Source organism: Vespula pensylvanica, chromosome 8 (assembly GCF_014466175.1).
Source record: "Vespula pensylvanica isolate Volc-1 chromosome 8, ASM1446617v1, whole genome shotgun sequence".
Taxonomy (NCBI): Eukaryota; Metazoa; Arthropoda; class Insecta; order Hymenoptera; family Vespidae; genus Vespula; species Vespula pensylvanica.
In genome coordinates, this window is record NC_057692.1 from 7531808 (window position 1) to 7557881 (window position 26074).

The window sequence follows — 26074 nt, forward strand, 5'->3', positions numbered from 1 at the left end:
CCGATTCGAATATCCGTCGCAGTCGCGGATGCTCGGTCGAAGCGGCGAGATCGAGAGCAGGAGACGCGAGCAAAACGCGATCGCGATCGATCGCGATCGATCGATATTTTGTCGTGTCTCGTGTCGATTTATTATTCGGAAAAAGTGATAAAAGGTGCTCACGAAAATTTTGAATGATCTTTATTCATCTTTATCGTGATATATATTCAAAAATTAATCGAATAGAGATTGATCGATGATTTATCATTGATCTTTGTATCGAAAAACCAAACGATTTTGTGTACCTTCGTAAATAAATACGAATCGTTTTAATAGTGATCTCTTAGTAATCTTTGATATCATTGAATTAACATTAAAATCGATTGGAAAGATATCTATCTTCGCAGAAGGATCTACGAAGTTACGATTCGTCAAATAAACACGCCTTCAAGTTTATAGCGAGATGATGGCTACTTAGAAAATCATTTAAAGCTATCGTACGATTAGTACTTTTCAGTGACGAAAGAGATAGCAATCAAAGCGTTAATTGGAAATGGAGAGACCTTGAATTTGCCAGGTACGATCAAAAACGATTATATCTTTTATACTTTAATGATATTTTACGTTTATGAGATATTCGAGATGTTATCGTCATTATATAAATATTTATGTAAAAAAATCTCTTGCCAATTATCGTGGAACGTGACATTCTCGTTATAAAGATCTCACTAAACCGAGAAGAACAATCGTAAACTGGTAGAGGGTCGTTTATGCAATACCGATATCTGTTCAGAATTTTCTTTTATTCTCTGAAAGCAGTTACGTGCACGATATCGTGAAATTTCGCTCGTATCAAGTCGTACCTCATTGATTCCCCCCCTTTTTTTTATATCTCGTGTTCGCCATACCGTATCGATATTTCTTGCCGAGCAACTGATAATTATTATTTAAATACCGATATATCAAAGTCGGAAGTTACTATTTTCGAGAATTTCTTTACCATTTACATTTTTCTCTGATAATTTTCCTGCAAAAAATATCCGAAAGAAAATAATTTACAAAATATTCGAAAGTTAAATCATTTAAATCATTAAAGTAATGCTTGGAAAAGTCTTGATTAAAGTAAAAAAAAAAAAGAGAATTTTTTAATTCTTCCACAGACTCGAATATTCATAATTCGAGAAAGAGAGAGAGAGAGAGAGAGACAGACAGAATTTGTTGGACTCTTCGTTCGGATATCATTTATTTTCGAAGTCAATATAATCGAATAGAAAATTGAATTATGTATTTTTCGTAGTACGTTTTTCCACAAAGAAATATATGAACGATTGTATTTGTTGGAAAGATCGTTCGAAGAAACTTTTGTCTTTGTCCAAAGAGCAACGAGTAATTTACTCTCATCTCACGTGCTGCTTACACGTCAGTGACGAATTCCGAAATACTTCCGGCGCGCTGACGTTTCTTCAGAAAATTGGAAGTATCTAAATATCTACTTCGTAGGATTCACGAGAGAATACGATGCATCTTGACTCTGTTTGTAGTTAGACTCTGTTGGAATATACTTGAAAAAAACAAAAAAAAAAGAAATGTGTTGGATCGTCAGTATCCATTAAGAAAATTGTTGAACGTTTTTAAATGGATAAAGTCTATTTAATTACGTATGGATACCACTAATGTTAAATACATTAGAAACCAGTAGAAGATAAAAATTTTTATTTCGTCGATTAGCTTACGTTTAATTTTAATAAAATTTTTAACTACCGATTCTCGATATAATCGAATTGAATTAATAATCGTCAGTGGATAACTCGAATCTAATCTGTCCTATAGTAGCTTGCTAAACTGGGCTTCTATTCAAGAAGAGAAGTTATCGTTTATAATAAATATATGTATGTGTAGAAGGCACGTGTAAACTCGTTGCTCCAATATTGCATGTCGGCTTACTCAACGTGTTATTCAACCTCGCACATATACCAAAAGCCGGATTACGTAGCGCAGCTTCCATCGAGATCCTGCCTGGGATTAATGCACGGAAATCGCGAGCCGTGTACGCCTTGTCTGCTCCTAAAATTCGTAACGAACCTTTAAATACGATTATCCATACTCGAATCATACACTTCTTTCGTAATCAAAAATTACGATCAGTCTTCTTTATGGTTATACTTTTGAATACATTTTAATGTAGGTACTTTTATTAAAACGACAATATTTCTTTAAATATAAATAACAGTATTCATTCCATTTGTTAAATGATCATCAGCGATAACTTTTCCAGGACTGACATTCTACATATTTATACATATATACATATATGTACATACAAACGGGATAAAAGCTATTGTCTTTATTGCCTCATATATTTGATACTGTCACTTGTATTATGTAAGATAAATTCGGAGATATAAATAGCTAAGGAATTTTTATTTCGATAATTCACATACCTTATAATTTTATCTTATCGACAAATTGATAAGTCGATATTAAAATAGAAACAAAAAGAGGGAAAACTAAAAACGAGAAAAAAAATTGATTATACTTACTTGAAAAAGAAAAAGGGATACCTATTTTATACTTAACTTTTTATTACTTATTACGATCGACCTTGATAAAGTATGAAAGGGAGAAACGAAAATATTTAGCAGAAGTTGCCAGGATAACACGGACACAAGCGTAACTGAAAGTAAGATTGCGGCATTACAGCCTTGTACTCATTGCAGTTAAGGAACCAGGTTGTCTGTTACAATTACTGCCAAGATACGGTGTGATCCTCAAATAACCACTGAACGCAATATCCTTTTTTTCTTTTTTTATTGTATTTAGAGTATAAAGAACAATTAACTCGTTATCTAGAGAAGATAAATTTCACACAAGTTTGAGAAATATTTGAGGTAGGTAGATACATGGGTGAAATGACTTAACGGTACTCGGCTGATACCTGATTTGTCACGTGCTTCATTACTAGATGAAATTATGTAATACCACTGAGAAAGTCCTGCTTTAAAAGAATCATTCGTTATAGGAAAAGTAATGATCGTTAATGAAAGGGAGAAAGTTTAAATCGAAACTTAATAATTTTCCTAGGAGGATGTTCTATAATTTTGTACTTATTCCTTCTCACGATCGTTTATAAAAATAAATTCCATGTTTCTAATTTAGTTACACGAGTGATTTCGATTATAAAAATGTTTGTAGATAATATATAATAATATTGTGTAATTTCGAACTTTTAATTGTACTCAACTCGATAAAGAAGCATATCTTACATTAAATATGAAAATCCTGATAAAAATAAATATTCCGCTTGTTCTAGAACATTAAAATGAAAGATCTACGCATCCGATTATTTAATATATCGCGACTATATTTTGTTCAGTCGATGATGAATGAAAATTGCTCTATCTTTAAACGAGCTTGTTTCGAGACGCCGGTTTAAATAAGGCGTTGACGAGTTACGGCTCGTAATCGTGCTCGATATTTCTTCCTCTTTTTTTTTTTCTCTTTCTTCCTCTTCTTCTTTTTCTTCTAAAAGGACGAAACAGGAGTAATGTAGGCCAAGGTAACTCGAACAAAAATAATATACGAATTTATACAAGAGTATTTATCAGAAAATTAATAGAAAATATTAAACCGTAACAAACATACGATTCTTAACATTTTTTTTTTTAAATTAAATATTGCGATACATTTTGCTTTTCAAACATAATCTCTATTTTTTGGGTAATTTACTCTAAAAATCCTTAAATTTACTTTAAATTTGCTTAAATATATCAATCAAATTCTATATGTACCATAGAAAGGATTAATGTTATTTCATCGTATTCAACCAATCCGATGAGAAAGTAGATTAAATGAAGACATTAAAAACTAATCATTCCGTTTCAATGCGTAGCAATTAACTCGTCGTGCTTTTATTTGGACGTTTCTAGAGACTCTGAGACTCTTACGTCGAAGGAAATTAGATTCTCGCGTAAATCTTAAACTTAAGATTACGTGAATGAACGATTTGCATGGAACAACCGAAAGATTGTTCGAAGGGAAACGAAGTCGAAAGGAGTGGCGTATAAGTTAGGAGCCGGTAGCAAGAAATCATATGGTAGTCAGCATTCAGAAATATCTTTGTTCGAAGTAGCACCTGTAGACAAAGAGAGATCCAATCATGTAACTAATAATCGTTTAACCTTTCGTTAGTCATGACTAACGATATCTACGATCTTTCTTGTAATATCATTTCAATATTCATTACAAATATAAATTTGCGTTATGATGGAAAATATGAACTTTTACGGATAATGAGAAAATTATGAGAATAAAACTATCCTCGAATTTATTTTTATCTTACGATAATTACATTACGAAACTATAAACAGATATAACGATATTTAATTAATACTCTTTCTGTATCTATGTAAATACTTTTTATCGTTAGATCTCGTTTAATCTAGATAACATTTTCTTGGGAATATTTTCTTTCTTTTTTCCTTTTTCTTTCTTCTTTTCTTTTTGGAAAAGAGATCATAGTGACGAATACTGAGTAAAATATGAGAGAAATGAGAATGGTTGTTCTCCGGTTATGAGTCAGCTCGGTCGGACAAGTTCTAACACACACCATTTTCAGGTTACGCTCTTGTATGACCTAACGTCGAACGATCGCGATCTATCATTCGTTTCATGACACATACATGCGAGACTCGCAGGTGCAAATACAATTACGAGCTCGTGCTGTACGGCCGAAACACCTGGCGAACCGATCTCGTGCTTTGAGAAGCGAGAAAGAGTATCGTGTTGGTTTGCGTTTAGTGTAACATTTAAAACTTATCTATTCGACTTTTCGCCACGTTTATCAATCCTATCGTTAAAACCGTACTTTCACATATGGTGTTTCTTCTACACGCTCGATTCGTTACGCTAAGGACTCTCGTGCTTGCTTGCTCGCTCGCTTGTGTCGTTGTCTTCGTAATAGTTAGAACAAAAAGTATTCGACGTAAGACACGTGCGAATACGAGCGAACACGAGTGACCGTCCTTACACCATTTACCCACATTTTCAATCAGGAACATACTTCACTGCTAATAATAGTCGTAGTTGTATGATCGAGAGTAACGAACCAATGTGTTAACTGATTAGAACATTTCTGATTTATAAATTTTATTATTTGAATCCTGATTTATGTTTTTCTTTCTTCTTTCCTCTTCCTTTCTTTTCCGTTTTTTTTTTTCTTTCTTTTTTTTTTTTTTTTTTTAAAGGAGATAGCTATCATTAAATATGTTTTTCTTTTTGATTATTATACTTATATAAGTATGTTTCATCGGTTTAAGTTTCCAAGTTAATCTTTTCAAATATATATATATGTATTTTTTTTTTTATTTCTGTATATTGATTTTATACTTTCTCAATGTATTCAACTTACGTTAAAATCTTACGTTTATCTAATCGTAAAAATATAATTTAAAAAAATTATGATATATAAATACGATGTGGGAGTTCGTGAAATCGTGTTAAGTAACGATCAATACGTTTTGAAATCGTATTAAAAGAATGTATTTCTTTTTTTTTTTAAGATAAATCTACCTATAAAATAAATCGAGTTACGTGAAAATGAAAATTTAACGGATATCGATAGGAACACAGACAGAAAAACGATAGATCGAGGTCGGTCGTGCGAATGATTTTTCTTCGATATCAAGGTGAGAAATAATACTTACAACTCACGACATCGAGAGATAGAAACAGAGAGAAAGAGAGAAAAGGACACATGTCCTAAACAATAGTGAATGCGCTCGTAATTCATTCGCTTTTGCCACGTACGTTTTATATATTATACCTCCTACCTCGTGTTCGATCTCATATATCCTTAATCCTTATGATCACCTATATCAATGACCATGAATCAACCATGATCAAATTTTTCAAACTTTTCTACTTACTACATGATACCTTTTCAAGTATAGTATGTATTCACGTCTTACATGAAAGAGGCGTATCCGATTTGTAATGCCTTTGATTTTGACATTCGACAATTTTTTACGAAGGTTCTTACGAAGATTTTATCGTAGATACGTCTGTCTATATCATACCTGATTATAGCAGATTTACCTAGATTGTCGAATGCAAAATTGTTCCATAGAAAAATAATATATTTCAAAGATGATGAGAAAGAAGAATCTTTCTCTTTTCGTGTTGCAATCATTTTCTAATTATTTCAGAGAAACATTATTGAGATGTTTCAGTGGGCGTACGAATGTAGCTAGAACGTTAGAAGGTTATTAGTAATTTAGCATTATCTTGATATTTCATCGCCTTATACGCCTTAAGAGTTATCACGCAAAAACGGCACGTGCTTTTTTGATCGCAGCTGCCGTTTGCAGATATGTATATCGAGAATAAACTAGAAGTAGATAGCCGAACATTTTCTTTGTTTTTCATCGTGTCGTTCAATAGTGATTGTTTCTCGTATTCTCGATATCACTTACAGATTTAGATACGGTAAGTTCAACGTCCCCCACCATTCTACAAGTTACATTGCTTTTATTATTTCACCATGATTCATCTTAGAAAGAAGAAAAGTAAAATGATGATAAGAAAATTGATTCAAGCGAATTGCTTAATCTTTGATAAAGATTCACATGCACGAATTCCATTACACAAATTTATTTAACACGTTTGAAGAAGTTATTAAACGGATATTTTCAAGATTTTTACGAGAATTCCAAGGAAATTAATCGAATCGACTATTAAATCGTTGACCGAGAAAGATTATAAGATCGATGCACTTTCCTCGAAAGAATCTTCGAAAGAACCAAGATTTCTTGCAGATGAAGTAAAAGAAGAAGCGATGGTGGTAATGGTACTTACGAAATCAAGTACATATGTACAAATATATATATATATATATGTATATATGTATGTATACACACGTACATATACATAAATACGTTTCCAATGAAAACGTGACTCCTCGTCCGAGATCCTCCTGATTGGCTTCTCATGCGGCACGAGATTTCTGTCCATTTTTAAATTCTCCCTTTCCACTCTCTTCTCTCTTTCTATCACTCGGAGAAACGTGTCGTAATGTACGGCTTACCAGCTCATGAGAAGAACAACGCATTCTCTTCTTTCATCGGTGCAGAGATTCGCTCGATTCACGGCACGTTGCGATGCAACGTTTGCCATCTCGTTAAATGTCATGCGGTTTTATCAGAAAGGACTTGCACGCGGTTAATGATCAATGCGTACAATTTCTCTGTATTTATGTACGTATAACTGTGCGTGTAACTGTGTACATATACATATTTGTTTGTTTGTTTGTTTGTTTGTTTTATTTTTCATTACTTTTCGTCTTTCTTTTTGTACTTTGCTAATAATAGACCTCACGCGATACGACTGAATCGAGAACGAAGCTAGCGAAGATGATTAAAGGTCGAAACTAACTTTGACATTAGATAGATACTTATTATGTACTTTTACGTACTTATCATTTACCGACGGCCACTACTAAACTCCGTTGTTATTTCTTCAAAGAACGAGTCTAAATGCCGAGTACTCGTTTACGTTCTAAGCACGTACCAAAAGTCGAAAAGGGAGTGCTGTGAATAATAACGAAAGAGACGAGAGAAAAGCTTTCTTAGCACGTTAGACGAAACATGATAATGGGGTGGGGGAGGGTATGGTAAAGGCGATGCATTGAAAGTTAAAAAGCATCTTTTAGTACGTATTGTTTCGAACGTCGTATTGTTTTTAAGTCGAATATCAAAATTTTATAATAGAAATAGTTACCTATATATTACTTTAAGAATGTAATACTATTTGAGAAGACTATTTTTGAAACACAAAAAGAACAAAAAAAAAAAGAGAGAAATGATGTATATATTATTTAAAAATTCGAATAATATCTACAAAAATATGGAGAATATTTTGAAAAGAACGTATGCACGTATGAATGCAAATACTTCCTTTGAGTCAATGATAAACAAAGGATTATAAAAAATAGTGGCACACGCGATGGAGCTTCGAATGGTACGATCGAACAATAAGTCATTGAAGGAAAGGGAAGACACGCATCGTCGATTTGAAGTCCGTTCAAATATCGCAAAAAGAAAATATTCTCACTCGTGCATAAATTACAAAGGCCGGTGGTTTCCTCCTCTTTCTTCTTTTTCTTTTTCTTTCCTTATGTTTTCCTGCGGAAACTCGCACGTTGTTATCTTACCGCACGGAATTATTGCATCCTGTCGAAGGACAGTAGGAGGACGTCGTGCAAGAAAATCACGCAAGAAGGTGAACTCGATTTGGATCGCAAATCTCGAGAATCCTTCCTTTTGTCGCATGAGCTATTCGTATGATTACGTTAGATTCTCGTCGTTTTGATAAAGGCCATCAACTTTTTTTCCGAGTGAATTTTTATAAAATAAAAAACTAGTTTTTGTTTTTTTTTTCTTTTCTTTTTTTAATGAAATAACATCGTAAAAAGTTATCGGAAAGACGGAACACCGATTTGTTTCATTATTTAAAAATAGTTTTTCAAAATCAATCGACATGAGAAAAATAAATAAAAAGATCACTTGACTTAATCGTTTGATATTAAAAATTGATCACATTGGTATTTAAAAGAATCGAATTTATGAACTGAAAGGAATCCACGGGAACGACTTGATCTTAACAACAGAAACGTATATTTATCGTGTCTCAGCAAATGCCAGCCGGAATTCATGCAAATAACAACGAGAGGACCGCTCGTTTCTTTCTCGAAATATGCATAATAAAGATTCGCAAGTTTAATCAAGGAATTCCATTGTCGTCCGGATAATTTCGTGAACAAAAATAATAAAAAATAAAACATATATATATATATATATAAAGAAAATATATACGTACAAAAGGAAAAACTTTCTATACCGCCATTAAAATTTCAAAATCGTTGAATCGTCATAAGATAGTTCGATTTTGAAAGTAGTTTAAATAAATTTTTGCGTTTTCCAAATCATTTTTTAAGTTTCGAGTATAAAAGGATTGTATGAAAATTAATGAAGCATATTCCCATGCTATGTAATGAATGGACGACAAGAGATAGAATGTAATTAAAATGGTCGTAGGAGTTTATTCAATATCCCTCCCGGAGTTAAGCATTTTGTCAGGCCTAACAATGAATCATAAAGTCAACGATCAACTGGAGAAATATCAGGTCTGATTGTGAGACAACATCTGCTGGGTTAAAATGTTTCCCACGCGATCCTTAACAAATGGCGGGTGTGAAGAAAAGGCAAAGAAGCCGCAACTTTATTAAACCTAACATAAATGTGTTCACAAACGAAGGAACGTTGATGCAACTTATATAATTCTCTCGTCGAAGCTTTGTCGCTTTCTTTTAAGAATTTATATATACGATCTGGTTAAATTATTCGTCTGAAAAATGTTTTAATTTTTCCGAAAGAATTTTCGTAATACAATATGTCTGGCAAGTTTGAATATATATGATAAATCGTCAATTTAATGTGAATCAAGCTTACTTGGGTGCCTTTGTTACGGTTCTCTTCGTTTAAACCTATAAATTTCTTATCTTCCATTTGTACAAATATAATATCGTTTACATTAAATTTATCCTTAACGAAATACGGCTGTTACTTAAACTTTATTTATACGACGTACGTTCTAATTCAAATCTATTCTTAGAAACGTATTCTTTATACCATAGGATATATTGTTATTCGTGACAGGATCTTCTTGATCTTCGTCTTCGTAGTCTTTGCCATAAATATATGTTACGTTTTTTTTTTAGATCTAAAAAAAAAAGGAAAGAAAAAAATAACATGAACGTCTCGACGGATGAGCCTTGAATTATAATTGCATATTCCTTTTATAATTAAACAAATATATGCAAATAATAGGACGAGCGTAAATAGAGGTTGGCATTGATAGAATTGGCATTGACAATTTTCTTTGTTACGTAAATTCTCATTAATTTTGATGACTTAGATTTGAATGTTAATTAACTTTGATAAATAGTCACCATTTACCGCAAGAGATTGCTTTCATCGAATAATAAATATGAAAGTTCGATATTACCTTTTAATAAATCTACTACTAATATTAGCATGTACCTTTTCCTGAAACCTGCTATTGAATGAACAAAAAATAGTCTTTCTTCGTGTATACGCGTAAAACCAACGCAATTGATTTAGATTGCGTGCGTCAGCAAAGTGAGCGACCTTGGTCTTCAGGATGTGGATTTGAAATCAACTTACGATAACCTTAACTAGGTCATACTTTCGAACAAGTGGAATCATTGATGAATTTTTATCCTGATTTCTTATTCGATCTTTGATCTCTATTTATCGAAGATCATTTGTACATTCTGTTAATTTTACATAATTTTTAAAATAGAAAATAAAAACGAATTGATTAGAACGAATAGATATCATTTCTACAAAATAATGCAATTACATCGAATGCATGTTCTTCTTGAAAATTTCTCGTTTCTCATATTCGTAAGCTGAAAAAAAGTTTGAAACTTTTTTTATATAAACGAAGAAGACAGTTCGTCCTATTATTAATATTTTTATAAAAATGGAGCATCGCGTTAACAGAATTGTAAGTTTACAGAATATCGTAGATATATATGTATTTATGAAAACCAGTTTATCTATGCATTTATATGCATCCATACACGTAACGTCTGAAAGAATGGTTGGGAATAAAACTAAAATAAACTTGTTTGAAGATAATCATCTACTGCCTTTTTCATGAAACTTATACACCAATTTATCATATGTTATCATAGAAATTGAGCCGACGACGTAAAGACAAAAGAGTATAATAAAGTATATACATATATAATTCTCATATATATATATATATATATATATATATATATATATATATATATATATACGATATATGATATAGAAGATGTACTATATATACATATATTATAGTTTGTTTATTATAAAAGTAATTGAAAAAGAGTGTTATAAAATCCCATTTTGTATATTTTATAGCCGCTATGTTTTTTTTTTAAGAATACTTTATACCCGAATAAAAAAATTGCCGAGTCGAATATCGGTTAAGTAAATAGGACATAATTAAAGTCGGTTGAAAATTTACCATCGTCGGCAAATCGGATTTTCGCAATTCGATGCATGGGTGACGTTGTTCGCTTGGTAAATAACTTTAGAAATGGTGCGTAGGCAAAAATTTTCTCCGTAAAGATCTGAAAAAAGAAAAAGTAAGTAATCTCATGAAACGTTTCTACAGTAATGCAAATAGTAAAGGCCGGTAGTCGCTTTACGCTTTATCGATACCTACAAATCCTTCTCAAGAAGGAAATAAATCACTGTGAACGCAGATAGTTATGGTGTTTCCATTGGAGTCAATTTCTAAACGATTTAAACGCCAATTCTCGTCGATTTCAAAATAAATCAAGCTTCCAAGTAATTATTTAAAACGTATCTTATAAGAATTATTAAAAGAAACAAACATTCTATTTGGATTTATCGAAGAAAATCTTTTTCTAATCCAAACTGTTGTCAAAAATCCATCGACGTTCTCGTCAAACTAAAATTGCATATTTTTTGTCTTTTTTTATTTTTTTTTTTTTAATCCAGCCATCTTCTCTCTTACGCCAATCAATGTCTCATATCATTCGCTCTGTTTATATCACGTATCTACATTTTAAAAGCAATAATTTCCGTTCTTTCAAAAAAAGAAAAAAAAAACAGAAAAATCCCTCGATTCTCGGAGGTATAAAAAGATTCGTAAAAAGTGGTTATCAAAATTTGTAGCAACGTTGATACGGTAATTAAATACTCGAACGCGTAACGAGACGGACGACGAAATTAGAAGAGACCGATTTGACCAAGGACTATAAAAATAAAAAAAAAAGCAAAAGAAAAAACTAACTCCCATATATACCAACACACGCACACACACACACACATATGTATGTATGTATGTACGTATTTTACGTTTCACATCGTTCGATTCGTTGCGAATTGGTGCAACGAGTATGCATTTGGTGCAACGAGCATATCGTTGATTGGGACGGCAACGTTGCTGGGAGAGCTCACGCGTTATCTTTTAGTGTCTTGTAACAAGCGTTCAGTCAGTGACCCATAACAATTAGTGTCGATGGGTAGGGAGATAGATAAAGAGAGAAAAAGAGAGACAGATAGAAAGAGAGAAAAAGAGAGAAAGAGAGAGAGAGAGATGGAGAGAAGGAGAGAGAGAGAAAGAGAGAGAAAGCTTTTATGTTGAATTAGAGAAGGGGAGGGACGATTGACGGAAATAGAATAAAGCTGCTTGATCCGGTAGGATAAATTGGTTCCTTAATTCTAAAGATATAATTTGTAAAAATCAATCAATAAGATCGATTAAAATCGACTTCGATAATATAAATTAGTCGTTCGAAAATTATTTTTCATTAAAAAAAATTCGTAATAATCGCAAAGAAAGAGACGTTTTTAATTAATTGTAAAAGGTTGTATTTTAAATGAGAATATTTAACAGTGTTTTCTATTCGTTTGTAATTTTCTAAACGATAATGCTTGTTGATAATAGAGACACGCTCTGGATAAGAAGTCGCCTTCGTGTCGATTTTTCGTTCGTCGTGTGGCAATCTGGTAACAAAGTCAATGTACTAACGAATAATAATCAAACATTATCGAATACGTTATTATCAATGTAACTAAACTAAACTACTTGTTCCCGTATATTCCATTTAAATGAATTTTTCGATCGAATTATTTTCTTTGTCTTTCTTTTTCTTTTTTAAATTCTTATCGTCGAGTCTAACTCTTTGATAATAATGACTAAACCCAACCGCATCTGTTGTTTTGTATCTTAAATTATGTAAATAGGTCGCCTAATTAAAGTTCATTGAAGCGTGAAGATGTTACAAATGCGAATGCAGTTAAGCCTATTCTTTTTCTGTAACTTTCTAATGAATGTATATACACACACATACTATTACGTGACTTGTATTCTTATATATTTTCTCTCTATTTTCTATAACTAACATTACTTTTCTAGCTTAATTTATAAGATATGTTGTAATGACAGACAATAACGATCATAATGAGACACTTCTTGATTCGCGTCTCGTGCGACATATTTCAAATATCTAATATAAAGCATGTAACGTTTTACTTATGCGATATTCCATGACGTCGGGATCATCGAAACTTTGTTCTCGATGTGACTTCAAGCAAAATATCGATTAGACTTGTATATGTATGTATGTATGTATGTATGTGTAGATGTGTATGTGTGTACGTGTATCTTAATAATTAGATTATGTTTGCTATCTCTAATAAATTACTTTACTAAGGCAATTATATTTCTATTGGAAAAAGTTCTAATTAGTATTAAGCGGTTAAACATTATCAAGTAATGATCAAAAAACAAATTTTGGAACATATATTTATTTTATTTTAATACGAGTAGCAAAACAAACAATAAAAAGTAGTTTTCTGTAATCATTGTTTAAAAGTTCTAATTAAAGATTTCATACAGAGTATTAGGCACATTTAGATAATGAAATAATTTATATATCGTTCTTCTCGCTAATTATTATTTTATATAACGATATAAACGATCATTTTGATAAATGTAAGTACACACACACACATTTTTTTTTTCTTAATTATATTTTAGTTTCGAAAGATAGTTTTTCAGCGAAGTGGAACGTCGATAAGCTAATAACTAAAAAGAGAAGAGAAAAATACATAAACGTAAAGATCTGCGTAGATGGAAAATGGTTCATAGTCCTCCCTCTTCCTGTGTTTAATAGGCAACTCAATGCCCCTTTCAACCATGAGAGTACTTAAGTAATTCTTTCCCATTGACCTCCGTACACAACTCGTATCTTGACGCTTCGCGACAAACGAATCACAACGTACGTACGCTCAGTTATTATTTTCAATGGGGCTTTTTAACACCGCGAGAATTTCTTGCGGATCGAGATATAAAAAAAGTATTTTATAACCATACAGGATATCTCATCGAGCCGTAGACGAAGTTTACTTTTGGAATTTCTATGACATTTCTACGCCTTTTGTTGCAACAATTTTAAAGGTAAATCATTAAATCATCTTTTTAAATCATTAAACCATATCTTAACCTCTACTTTAATTTTTGTTTAAAAAGATAATCGTGAAATTGACGATACTTCGACGCTATCATCGAAAAACGATAGACGATCGTTCGAAATATAAAATCTAATTAGAATTCGATTAATTCTTTTTGAAACATGTACATATCGAATTCTATATATTCAGAGTTATTGAACGATTTCAATTTATTTTATTTAATTTAGAATCTTAAGACAAAAAATATAGATTGTCTTAAAGAATTTTTTTGAAGGAACACATATGTGGGATTAATCATTTTGTAAATATTGTATATATTATCGAAAAATATCGTCGATGTAATTTGTAATTTGTACAATGTAAATTGTAATTAATAGCGTTGCTATTACCACTGAAAGTGTAAATAGTAATGTCCTCGAATTAACACGTCGAATAACTGGTATGTTTTTGAAAGCGAATAGCGAAAGTGGATCTAGTTCCTTCCGTTTTACTAATTTGGAGACTGTTATTTTCGATTTCACAGGCTTATCGTCATTGCGGCTTAGTGAAATGGAAACTGTTAGGAATGAGGTCTGATATTAAATAAAAATTTATAATAGTATCGAAGAAAAACGTAATTTCGTACAGATCGTTGGGTTTGAACGTTTAACGAACAACGTTACGTGTTAAATAATAAAAAAATTTGTGTTACGTATTAGAGAAGCAAAAAACAAACATTTAATAGCCGATGTTGAAACGAATAGAATAATTCTCATAAAATTCGACTCGGAAATTGTCAGTAACTCGAAATATCATAGACATTTTTTGATACTCATTGTTCATAATTTGCCACTCACGAACATATCTAAGATATTCTACGTGAATTTATTGGACCGCAATCGGAAACATCAGAAAGGACGTTATATGTCTTAAACCTTTTGCCGTAATCTCATGAATATGCATTATCACTTTCGTTCGTTGCGCGTAACTTTGAATCTGGGTATGTGGAACGATCTTCCTTTCGAGATAAATCAACAAATAGCTGGCACGTTACGTAAATTTCACTATGTAGGCGCCTTTTATCAATAGTGTATATCATAAGTACGTTCACAAGCCCTTTCGATAACTTCCTTGTGTAAAAAGTTTTTATAGAAAAATTTTCAAACAGATTTGCAATAACGAAATAGAATGTAAACAAATTCATCGATTTTCTATTTTATCGATCATTGAAAGATATTATATTAAAATAAAAAAGATTTTTAAACATCGTTTCAATACGAATGTTCAAAGAAATTCTGTTACCAGATCGATCCAAAAAATATATATTGAAATTATATATGTAACGTTTCATAATAGTGCAACATCGATCAGAATGTAGTGCACAACTATTCAAAACATAGTGCACGATTATCGGTCATAAAAGGTCAGTAGGGCAAAGCAGGGAGGAGTGTTCCATAATGGCAAAGTTTATTCGATCTGGATTAAAACCAAGTCAAATTAGATGATCTTTCGAAGAAATGACAAAATCGTGCAACGTAAAAGTGCCCTAAGAAAATGTATTACTTTTAAATCGATTTTCGATTTTAATGATCTGAAACGTTAAACAGAACATTTGTATTCCTTTTAGTGCTAATTATCTCCTTTTCACTTTTGCATAGCGACAATTGGACGGTAAAAATCTTTCATTATTATTTTATAGCACGATAATAACGTCGCACAATTGGCTTTCGTGCTCGAAGGAAGAGGATTCAACGACTGTTCTCCTTTGTGTGTTTGTGTGTGTATGTTGGTAGATGATTTCACGAGTGAACGGCAGAAAACGTAATATCCGGAACCGTTGCGACGATAAAAACGAAGCAAGAGGGTCACTACGACGTCCCATAAAATTACTACTTTTAACAAAATTATTTAAACAATACTTGACTCGTTCCAAGTATCAAAACAAAAAAAAATTCAAAAAGACTATCCTTGAATTCGTCTTCTTTCGTACACATATATCTTACTTATACTAAGTTAAGTTAAAGGAATAAAAAAAGAATATTACTTTAATATGATGTAAAGTTCAACCGATCAAGTTCTTTATCAATATTAACTTTTATCGTTAATGATAAATATGCTTTTATGTTTTATAAAATTTTCTTACTATTCAATACTAAAGAAATCATTTTTATAATGATAGCAATTACTTGTATTTAACATTACTTTAATTAACTCTTCATTAACGATGATTATACGCTAACAAAGCTGATGCACAAGCAAGAGGTGCGTACAAGATGTGACGCATTTTAATTTTACTTTCACTCCCTTGAACTTTGTCCTCTTGTATGTTTACTTAACATAAAACATTCAAACGCATTTAAACGATCATTCGTAAAACCATTCGATGTTATTACATATAATTCGTTTAACCTTCTTTTTGTATACATCTTCTCCTTTGATAAACGATGAAACATTTTGAATGAGAATCATTCAATGGAGAATCTCGATTAACCTCGTCTTTGACTTGTCCTTGACATTTACTACTAATTAATATCATAATACAGGTTTTGCATTGAATTTAAATGTAATAGGAAAATATATAGCACTGTAAAACACATCTCTTCTCTCATCGAAGGACAACGATTTCCTTTTTGTAATTTCTTGTTGACGATTTCTACAATTTGTTTGTTTTGCATTCGCATCGGTTTATCGTCTTATCGACAGCCGTCTAATCGAAAAATAGTATCGTTGCACAAGGATGACGGAACGTTCGTTTCTGCTCGGACAAATAGAAAAAAGAAAAAATTAATCGATTCTAACGGTACTAATATTCTAGGTCTAGGATAAATTATGCCTCTGTCTAGGTAACGTTACGTTTTGACCGTGATCAGTTAACTTTGATGTGTCATTGGATATATAATTTCGTAGACATCGTAATGTAAACATTTTCTCAAAGAACTCGATTTCTTTCGTAATATCCTCGATCATTAAAACGTTTACGCACGTGTTTCAATGTATTACATCTCGACTAAGTCGCGATATTAAATAGTGATATTAAATCGTGAAATTTATTTTATTTAATCGATCGTATAAAGGTATAACAAATTAAAATTTACGATATTATTAACGATAAACGATATTAACTCTATAAATGTATTTTTATTCGCACGTCATCGCATATTTCTTTCCTATTTGTAATAATTTAATATTAGTATATAAAAGACAATTAACAAAAGAAAATAAATGTACTATCGTATCTTTAATGTGAGATATTAAAAACGACAAAAACGGGTGACCCGTCATTGTATATTTCAAGACATTTTCTGCGATAAGCTATCGCGAATAATCGTGTAATGGTCATCCAGAAGTCATCGAGGCAAGACGAACTCGTCGTACTGCTCAGTGATAGCTAGCTAGCTAGCTAGCTAGCTTGGAAGAAGTCCAGGGCTGCGTGCGTGACCTTCGCATATTCTCGCGTCATGTGCACGTGCACCTATATTTTCTTGGGATCGTCGAACTTTCTTATGGAAAGATCCAATGTTAAAAATAATTTTCTTTATATAATCATTATTCAAATTTTACGAATCTAATCGATTAATTTTATTTTATTAATGACATTCAAAAGATTTTCAAGTTCGTCTATTCATAAATTATATACAAACAAATCGTCATAGCTCGAAAGAAATCGATTGTTATTAAATATTAGAATAGATCGAAAGAGAATTGTCAGGTGTTCTGTTTAGACACCCACACACACATAACTATCTAATTCATTATTTTCAATTGACGTCCCACGATATCTATTGATAAGGAGCACAGATAGAAGCTTGTATTTCCGAATTATAAATTAATAAGCTTGGAAACACTCGATTAATTTATGGCGCCATAAAGCATAGTTGTAGTTCCAAGGAACGATCAATCGGACAATGCACTTGTGCGGAAACGCGTAGGTGTATATATATATATATATATATATATATATATGTGTACATAGATATGTATTGTATTATGCACTAGATGCATCGTCACCCAATGAAGTAGTCAAGTGAGAGACATCGATTGTATTGCGTACTCAGTTAAAATATATTTCGCCTATCTGTTTCTATTACGTAAGACTTTCTATCAACGACATCGTCGACTCCATTGAATTAACTCGAAGGATACAATAGAGTTAAATGTTCGAATGATTAAAGTCAGGGCCTTTTTTTAATAACATTAATCTGCGATCATGGTCATGATAAATCCATTAGAATTCAAATCTAAATTAATTTTAATGTAAGCGATAAAGGAATTGTATGGTGAACATCTAGAGAGTTTAAAAATATTAAAACGGATGGAAAAATCAAAGACAATAAGAATGAATTACGTAAAAAAACAAGAAGAAAGAAGAATTCTTTTCTCATCGATTTTAAGATAATGTTATAGTTGGAAAATATTTATTCTAGTCACGGTTACGTTCTTAGAAAATCATGGAAGCGAGACAGATGCACGTTGTCAGTTTGTACAGGTTGAAAGAAGTCCAGAGTTTGCTGTTAACCTTCCTTCGGAGATCAGCGAAATGCGAGAAGAAGTAAAACGAAGAAAGAAAAAGGGATATATAAAAAGAAAGAAGATACGTATAAGCATGGGGAAACCCTTGCGAAGCAAACTTGTCGTTCAGTAAAACAGGTGGGGATGAAGGCCGTTGGCTCCGTTCGTGGCAAATACCTCGACAACGTACACCTAGACCTACATAAACAAGATAACGAGTTTACCAGTCGTTCCTACGTACATACATGCATACGAGTGCACATTGGAGAACCTGAAGATGCAACCGACGCGGTGTAACGAAGCTCGCTCAATCTTCCGCTTTTAAATCGTTGCTTTTTACTCGCTAGACTCTTCTCCGTTCTTCTTGCTTGTTTGTACCAAGAAAAACCTTGGTGCAAACTGTCGACGTTGTACGATCGATGTTTTTTTTTACCGTGTAAAAAAATAATAAAAGAATGAGAATCATTTTCGTTTAATCGATCTTTCGAAAATGTCTGATTAGTTACCTGAGAAAATTAATTTTTAAAATAACATTTTTCAAACAAAATTTTGCATTAGAAAATGTCTGATGTAAAATCAATCATAGATCACACTATATTTTCATTATTTAATCTTAAATCAAAGAACGCTTTTATATTACTTCCGATAACGATATCTCATGTACGCATCTAGTATATATTATTCGCGAAACTACAAAACGTATAAATAAAATGAAACAGTTGTGTAACAAAATTATCAATAGTGGAAGTACTTAAGTTCGAGACAAAGAAACAAATACTATTTTCGAAAACAATGCATCGTAAAGTTCTGTCAATAGTAAATGAATTTTCCTCTTAATCTTATCTCTATTGCGTTACTTCAACAAAGACACGAAATCTTTTAATCGTTATTAACATTTCTCGAGGAATTGAACTTTTTGATAAGACAGACATTTAATTAATTCCTTTTCATCAATCTTGTCGACTGTCTCGATATTAAACATAAACGAATACGAAACAAAAAAAAAAAAAAAAGAAAATTGAACGCGTCCTTTTAAACCGATCGTATGACGATAATAAAATCTTATTTCAGATAGGACCATTTCTGGTGTCGATCCTCGCGAGATGTGGACGAGCAGGAGCATAAGTCTCCTGATAACGACAATGATCGTCCTAATCGGCGATCGGACGACGAATTCTCAAAAGCCTCGGCTTGGTGGTGCCGTAAACGTTTTCACTCGTTACGGTTATCTCAGCATCAGTATGAGGGTTGTACCACGTAACGATACGGACACTTGGATATTTCGCGAACCAACTTTGGATGTCTTTAGGAATCCAATGGCGATGCCACCGAATCAATTACAACAAGGGAAATCTATGACGAGCGTATTCGATGGTGATTTTCACATGGAATTTTGTGACAACGTAAGGCAACTCCTACAGGCATATTTCCGTGATTTCGCTTTCGAGAAATTAGAAAGACCTTGGCGAGCCTTTACTGGCAGTTGGTCCAAGGCCGCCATAGCCAGGCATCTTGGTATCAACTCCTCTTTCATCGGTGGTGATTATTGTTACGTGCTTGTACGGGTCGCCAGATTTCGAGATAATCAGAAGCTAATTGCCACTGCTGAATCTTTACTCCTCGATGAAGTTGTACTCAGGGAAACGGAAAACGTCACAGTTGGTGATACCTTCAGTGTCGTTAACTTCATCAGGAATTATGGCTCTCATTACATCGCTTCTTATATCACTGGAAATTCACTCTATCAGGTGAGACCTTTATTTTTATCGATCGTCTAAATTATCACTTTTAAACGATTCGTAAGATGAATCAAATATTTAGCTTTCTTTTTTTTTTTTTTTTTTTTCATTACTTCTATTTCGATGAAGATAACGCAGTAAAGTTTTTCGACTTAAAACGCGTTTCTATTTGCGATCGTACACGCTTACTTTCTTTCTAATAAATAATAAGGTCAATTTTATCGGATTCAGTTGGTAAATGATTATGTCTAAAAAAACAATATGGTACCTTTCTCTCAATTTATTTCTCAACGCTCGACCTCGTCAATTCTCGCGAGAGGAAACTACTTTTATCCGATCATGCCGTTCTATAGTTATTGAAACGAAATTACCTATCCGTATAGACCTTGCAAGAGAGAGAAAGAGAGAAAGAGATAACGACTGCCCGCTATAGTAGTAAGGGAACAATTACCATTGTTCTTAGAAACGTATGTAGATATATACGTAGAATAATAATTGATAATTAGTACCGATTAGATCCAAATATGCATCATTGGTTGTTCTCCCACATCGTTTCTTTGAAATTAAAAAAACTCGATACTCGAAGTGTACTGAAGTGAATTATGTAATAAATTAAGATTTTCGATTTATTCAATCCTTATCTACTTTGTTTCGCTGAATGACATAAACGAAAACACTTTTTCTTAATAATCGAAATCGCCCTTCTACCGATCGAATTGTCAAGGTTACGATATCGAATTTTAATTCATACTGTTACTTCTAACACAAGTAAGATGATAGAAAAAACTTCTCTTTTCCAGGTATTTGTTTACACCCCTCAAGTATATCTACGTATAAAGGAACGTTTGAAAACACGGGGTGTCTCGGAGCTTTCGACCTTGGAATTAAACAATTATTTCTCACCTTGGTACGCCGAGCATATGGGTGCCATACAATCAGCAAGCGGTAATCGTTCAGTAGAAGCTTGGGCAGTCGAGAGACTCCGAGTACAGTATTACATCTTCTCGTATGCGAGCTTGCTAAAGCTTCATGGTGATGCGACCTTGCTTAGACAATTGGATGGCTTGCTCGGAAACGAGGCACTGTTACAACTTCAACTTCGTACCTTGGCACCAGTTTTCAAGGATTCGAAGAGACGCGAGTGGTTCCTAGAAGTGATCGACAATTATTTTAAGCTTTGGGAAGTGAACATGTGAAGAGATGGTCAAATTTGCGACTCGACGAATGCTACGTCGTAAAAAAAGAAAAAAAAAAGAAAGAAAAAAGAAAAAAAGAAGCCTTCGTTTCGTTGTGATTCGCGTCCAAGTTAAGGACGTTAGAGGAATATGGTGGTACGATCTTCGAGATGATTCGGCTGATGATCGAAAACCGGTTCGGTGATTCCACGGATTTCCTCTTTGATTAAACGTTCCTGGAAGCCGTACTAAACTATATATTACGTACACATGACTTTTCACGTATTTAGCCCAACTGTTATTGTTATAAATAAGTATTTATTATTATAATCGTTAATAGAAAACATTTTTATACAAAAAGTTTTTCATATATCACAAGCGTTATTCAATAAGATCTCTGATCGGAAAACGCGCTGATTAGAACGTCATATAGAATATCGATCTATCAAATTAATATTTTCATCGTGATTTTCTCGAGTAAGAAGAAACGAAAGAAAGTTCAATTAGTAATGAATCAATCGCGCTCGATGGACTGCTTTTAAGTTTAAAGATTTATAGACGTAACACGTTGAACATTTTAACGGGAAATTTTCTGTTAATAAAGCAGCGGCGTTTTCCGTTTGATTATTTACGTTAATTCGTTTGATATTAGGATTAAAGTGTCTGACGTACATATGTTGGACGGTAATGAGGATAATTGTTGTCGTCGTTATTTTTGTTTTTTTTTTCTTTTTTCCTTTTTTTTTAAATATATATATATACACATATACGAGAAAAACTTATTCTATTGGCACGATGAATCTATTGGGGTTAGATATTAGAAAACAATGCGAACTTGGTGATTTTACGCAGTTTTCTATTATTATACATGATCACTGCCGAATTGAATATGTTTTTATCGAAATTTGATCGTATTATATTATAGTATTTTAAACGATGAAAAAACGCTATTTACGCGTATCAATTCATATATTGTGCTCTTTAAAAAGTATTTCGATAAAAGACTTGTATATATTGTTTATCGGTAGAATTAATTATTTGTTGTACATTCATCATATATAGATGGGTCGATTTAAACTTATGCAAACTGTAATTGTACCGACTCGATATTCAGATTGTCTTTAGAATATTGTGCTTTAAATTCTTTCTCAGGTTACGGACAAGGAAAGTATCTATACATATATTTTCTATAAAGAGTATCACTATTAATTGACATCTATAACAAGAAAAAAAAATATTTTTCAAATATTGCAAAATGACGTGCCTTCTTATATCACGCATATATTGGATATCAACGCCATCGATTATAGAACTCGGAGCTCACTGTGTGTTTTACTACGTAGTCAGTGAACATTCTTAATACGATACAACATGATAATACAATAACTTAGTGTAACATAAACATATCAAACATGTTTTCAAGAGTCTTCAACAATCAACGTAAATAATAGACTGAAAATACATCCTATAATACACAAATAATGTAAATTATGCAACCATACGAATAGATCCTTCTCTTTTAAATGAAGTGAATGTTTGTGCTAAAGTAATCCATTAAAGGTCTATAGTAAGTAAAGTTTCAACGTGCAACAGCACGAAAATAATCGAAAGTATATAAAACTCGTTATAAACTAATGTTTTATATATGTATATATACATATATAAAACGTGAGAGAATCTTATTTACCGCGATATTAGAAATTATTACTCGCAAAGATGTTTTTTTGCAAGCTTTCTCTAATACCATCTTATTTTCTTTATAAAATTAAACAAAGTTATATGATAATGCGGTGATCAACTTTCATGAAATTACTTTAATATTTGTTTTAAAAATTTATCTCAGTCGGTCTTTTTAAAGGTATGTAACTTAACTCCAGCTTGTTGTTCAATACCCAATTTTTTTCCATTAACAACTAATATGATCGGTGTTTCGACGCGTATAGACTTGAAGTCGAAATCCTAGAAAAGTACATAACTATTGATTATATCTATAACTTTAAAAGTTAGTCGATTTACAAAAAAGATACTAACATTGTTCATGTAAGAAAATTTGTGATGTATCACAAAAGGCTCTGGAATAGCGACCGAATCACCAACCGTAACTCCTCGGCCCTTAGCTAAATTATATAGCGTAACGGCAATACACGTTTTCTCATGGTCAACAAGACAAAATGCACTACAAAAGTAAGTATAAGATTTATAATATTATTTAAATAGAAAATATTTAATTTATTCCCAGTAGAAATACTTACAAAGGGACACAATCGGAATCCTGAATCCAGCATACTACTTTCCCAAGTATAACTTTCTCCCTATTTACTCCAAGCACTATGCTTTTCAATGGAGTTAAATCTAACTTTATAGATTTTTCACCAGATGTAAATGATCCACCTTTATATGGTCCTAAGTGTTTTGCATCCAATGCCTGCAGTTAATTACAACCCTATAAATTTGTATACACACTGGGATCATGCTTTATGTCTATATATAAAACGAAACTACCTCAGTATTATTACATGCACGATAAATAGTATCAAATTAGCTATTAATAAGATAATATAGAGTATGTATTTTGCAAATAATTTTTAAGTACCCTAATCATTTGATAAAGCCTTTTAGGTTTAACACGCCCATTTGTATTTACTAAATTCTGCACGTCTTTTAAATATTGTAACAGTTCATCTCTTTTATTGCATGGAGTTTCCCATGTAGGATCCAATGACATTGCTCTTTCAAACGAATTTAATGCTTGATTGTATTCCTCTTGATACTTCAATGCCTAAAATTGATTTTAACAGATAATCGCAAATAAATTGTAAAGATATATCATAAAAATATGATCGAATGTATGATTACAAACGCTTACAATAGCTTTGTTATAAAATAAATCTGGATTACTTCTTGCTACAATATCTTTTTCCTGAAAATAGAGAGAAAAAATAAGAGTTGTAATATTATTATTACTATTACTTATTACTTACTGCTTGTGCATATGCTGACATACAAAGACGTAAAGTGTTTGGACTTTGTGCTAGTGTAAAAAAAGATGACAAATAAGCATTTCCTAATATTGCCCAAGAGGTACCATCGGTCGTATCTAAACTGACAGAATCTTTAGCATATTCGACGCCTTGTTGAATATTCTGTGCACGTTGTTCTGTAGTCGAAGTTGGTTCTTGTCTTAATACCATAGATAGATTACGTAAAGAGACTTTATTTTTACCCTAGATAAATAATATACATATAAATCATATAATACAAATAATTATATTAAAGAATATTTTCATGTAAGAAACATACATGAGATAAAGCACCGACAAAACAATTCTTAGCCTGCTGAATGTCGTCGTTCTTCCAATAACATTCTCCTAATTCATTCCAAGCTTCGGTTAAATTTGGTTCTAATTTTACAGCCTTACTCAAGAGCTCTTCGGCTTGAGGAATATAACGATCTACAACATTTAAAGCCTTTCCTTTTAAATAATAATACTTTGCTCGGCTACCGTCTATTTCATAACCTTTACATTCATCGAATTTACTAATAGTTTCTTTCATTTCTTTCTCCACATCACTGTTTTTTCTAATAGCTTCTTTAATAAGATGATTTTCAAAATAATGATCCCGAAAGAAATAAAGAGACTTTACTTTTTCCTGGAAAAAAAAAGAAAAAAAGAATAAAAGAATAAAAAAATTGTTACGTTAAGTAACAAGATATAATATAAAGGATATATCATAAATGTTCTTACTGTCAATGCTACAATCGGATCTTCTTTAATAGTATTTAAACTTTTTGCTCCCGCAACCACTTTATCGTCTATAATTGCAGACATATTTCTTTCGAGAATTTTACAAGTATACAGCAAGTTAGAAACGTTTTATTATTTGTCAAATAAATATAAAATAATCTTTACGAATACTCATAATGCAAAATTGTGCGGATCGCTCCGTTATTTTAGAGCTGTCAAAACAGTAGTCGCTAGTTTACGAGGTTATACGTAGATCGTGCGATCTTATCGAAGATCTCCGAATACCAGGAAAGGCAGCTTATTCGTAATTTATCCGTACCGCTAGGTAGCAGTTCCGTCGAAGTAATCCCTTCTGAGAATATATACAACTAATTCCTAGAAAGTTATGATACAGTTACTTATAGCGAATCTCCTGTTTATTTTATTTTATTTTTTTTATTACCAGCTTAGAGAAACACGTTCGTTCTGTTCGGCCAATGAAACTTGGCAATGCAAAGTTAATTATAGCGTAAAAAGTGATAGAGAACTATTCGAGAAAAAAGATAGAACGAGATGAAAAAAGGAATACTATCATCCAGTAATATCATTCATAAATATACGCGTCGACCAATGAAATTCCTCCAATTGCCAGCGCGATCAATTCTATCCATTAGTAACTGAAACGATAATTACATTTTCCGCCGACAGAGAGCGCTTCGGTCGATTGGCGCCATCGAAGCAAGAATCGACCGCAGTTCAGGCCGTTGCGGAGAGGCGAGCTGTCGCTATATAGCCGACTAGTCGATGCTCGAGGCTTCCCCAGAAAGCTGCATCGTCTCGGGATCGCCATTTTATGTGTTTGGCTCTGACACTGGGACGGTGGGCGCGTG

At 32.4% G+C, this 26074-nt stretch overlaps 2 protein-coding genes across 3 annotated transcripts in view; one reads left to right on the plus strand and one right to left on the minus strand.

Moving 5' to 3' along the window:
• LOC122631165 (torso-like protein) lies at positions 1 to 22938 on the plus strand. Of its 2 annotated transcripts, XM_043816490.1 has the most exons (4): positions 13786 to 13864; positions 13962 to 14043; positions 19617 to 20293; positions 21085 to 22938. In XM_043816490.1, exons 3-4 carry the CDS (start codon positions 19649 to 19651, stop codon positions 21478 to 21480), a joined length of 1041 nt encoding a protein of 346 aa, XP_043672425.1. In that variant the 5' UTR covers positions 13786 to 13864; positions 13962 to 14043; positions 19617 to 19648; the 3' UTR covers positions 21481 to 22938. The 2 variants fall into 2 exon arrangements, with proteins under 2 accessions (XP_043672424.1, XP_043672425.1); XM_043816489.1 differs by lacking the exons at positions 13786 to 13864; positions 13962 to 14043 and adding an exon at positions 1 to 556.
• LOC122631164 (tetratricopeptide repeat protein 5-like) overlaps positions 10898 to 26074 on the minus strand; it is a 15559-nt gene continuing 382 nt past the window's right edge. The window contains exons 1-10 of the mRNA XM_043816488.1: positions 25878 to 26074; positions 25206 to 25580; positions 24760 to 25110; positions 24441 to 24683; positions 24326 to 24379; positions 24053 to 24238; positions 23712 to 23884; positions 23491 to 23635; positions 21188 to 23418; positions 10898 to 11182 (exon numbers count right to left, since the gene is read on the minus strand). The exon at positions 25878 to 26074 is cut by the window's right edge and continues 382 nt beyond it. Of these exons, the coding sequence (XP_043672423.1) occupies positions 23299 to 23418; positions 23491 to 23635; positions 23712 to 23884; positions 24053 to 24238; positions 24326 to 24379; positions 24441 to 24683; positions 24760 to 25110; positions 25206 to 25289 (1356 nt within the window). The 5' untranslated portion in view covers positions 25290 to 25580; positions 25878 to 26074 and the 3' untranslated portion in view covers positions 10898 to 11182; positions 21188 to 23298. The remainder of the gene's footprint in view (positions 11183 to 21187; positions 23419 to 23490; positions 23636 to 23711; positions 23885 to 24052; positions 24239 to 24325; positions 24380 to 24440; positions 24684 to 24759; positions 25111 to 25205; positions 25581 to 25877) is intronic.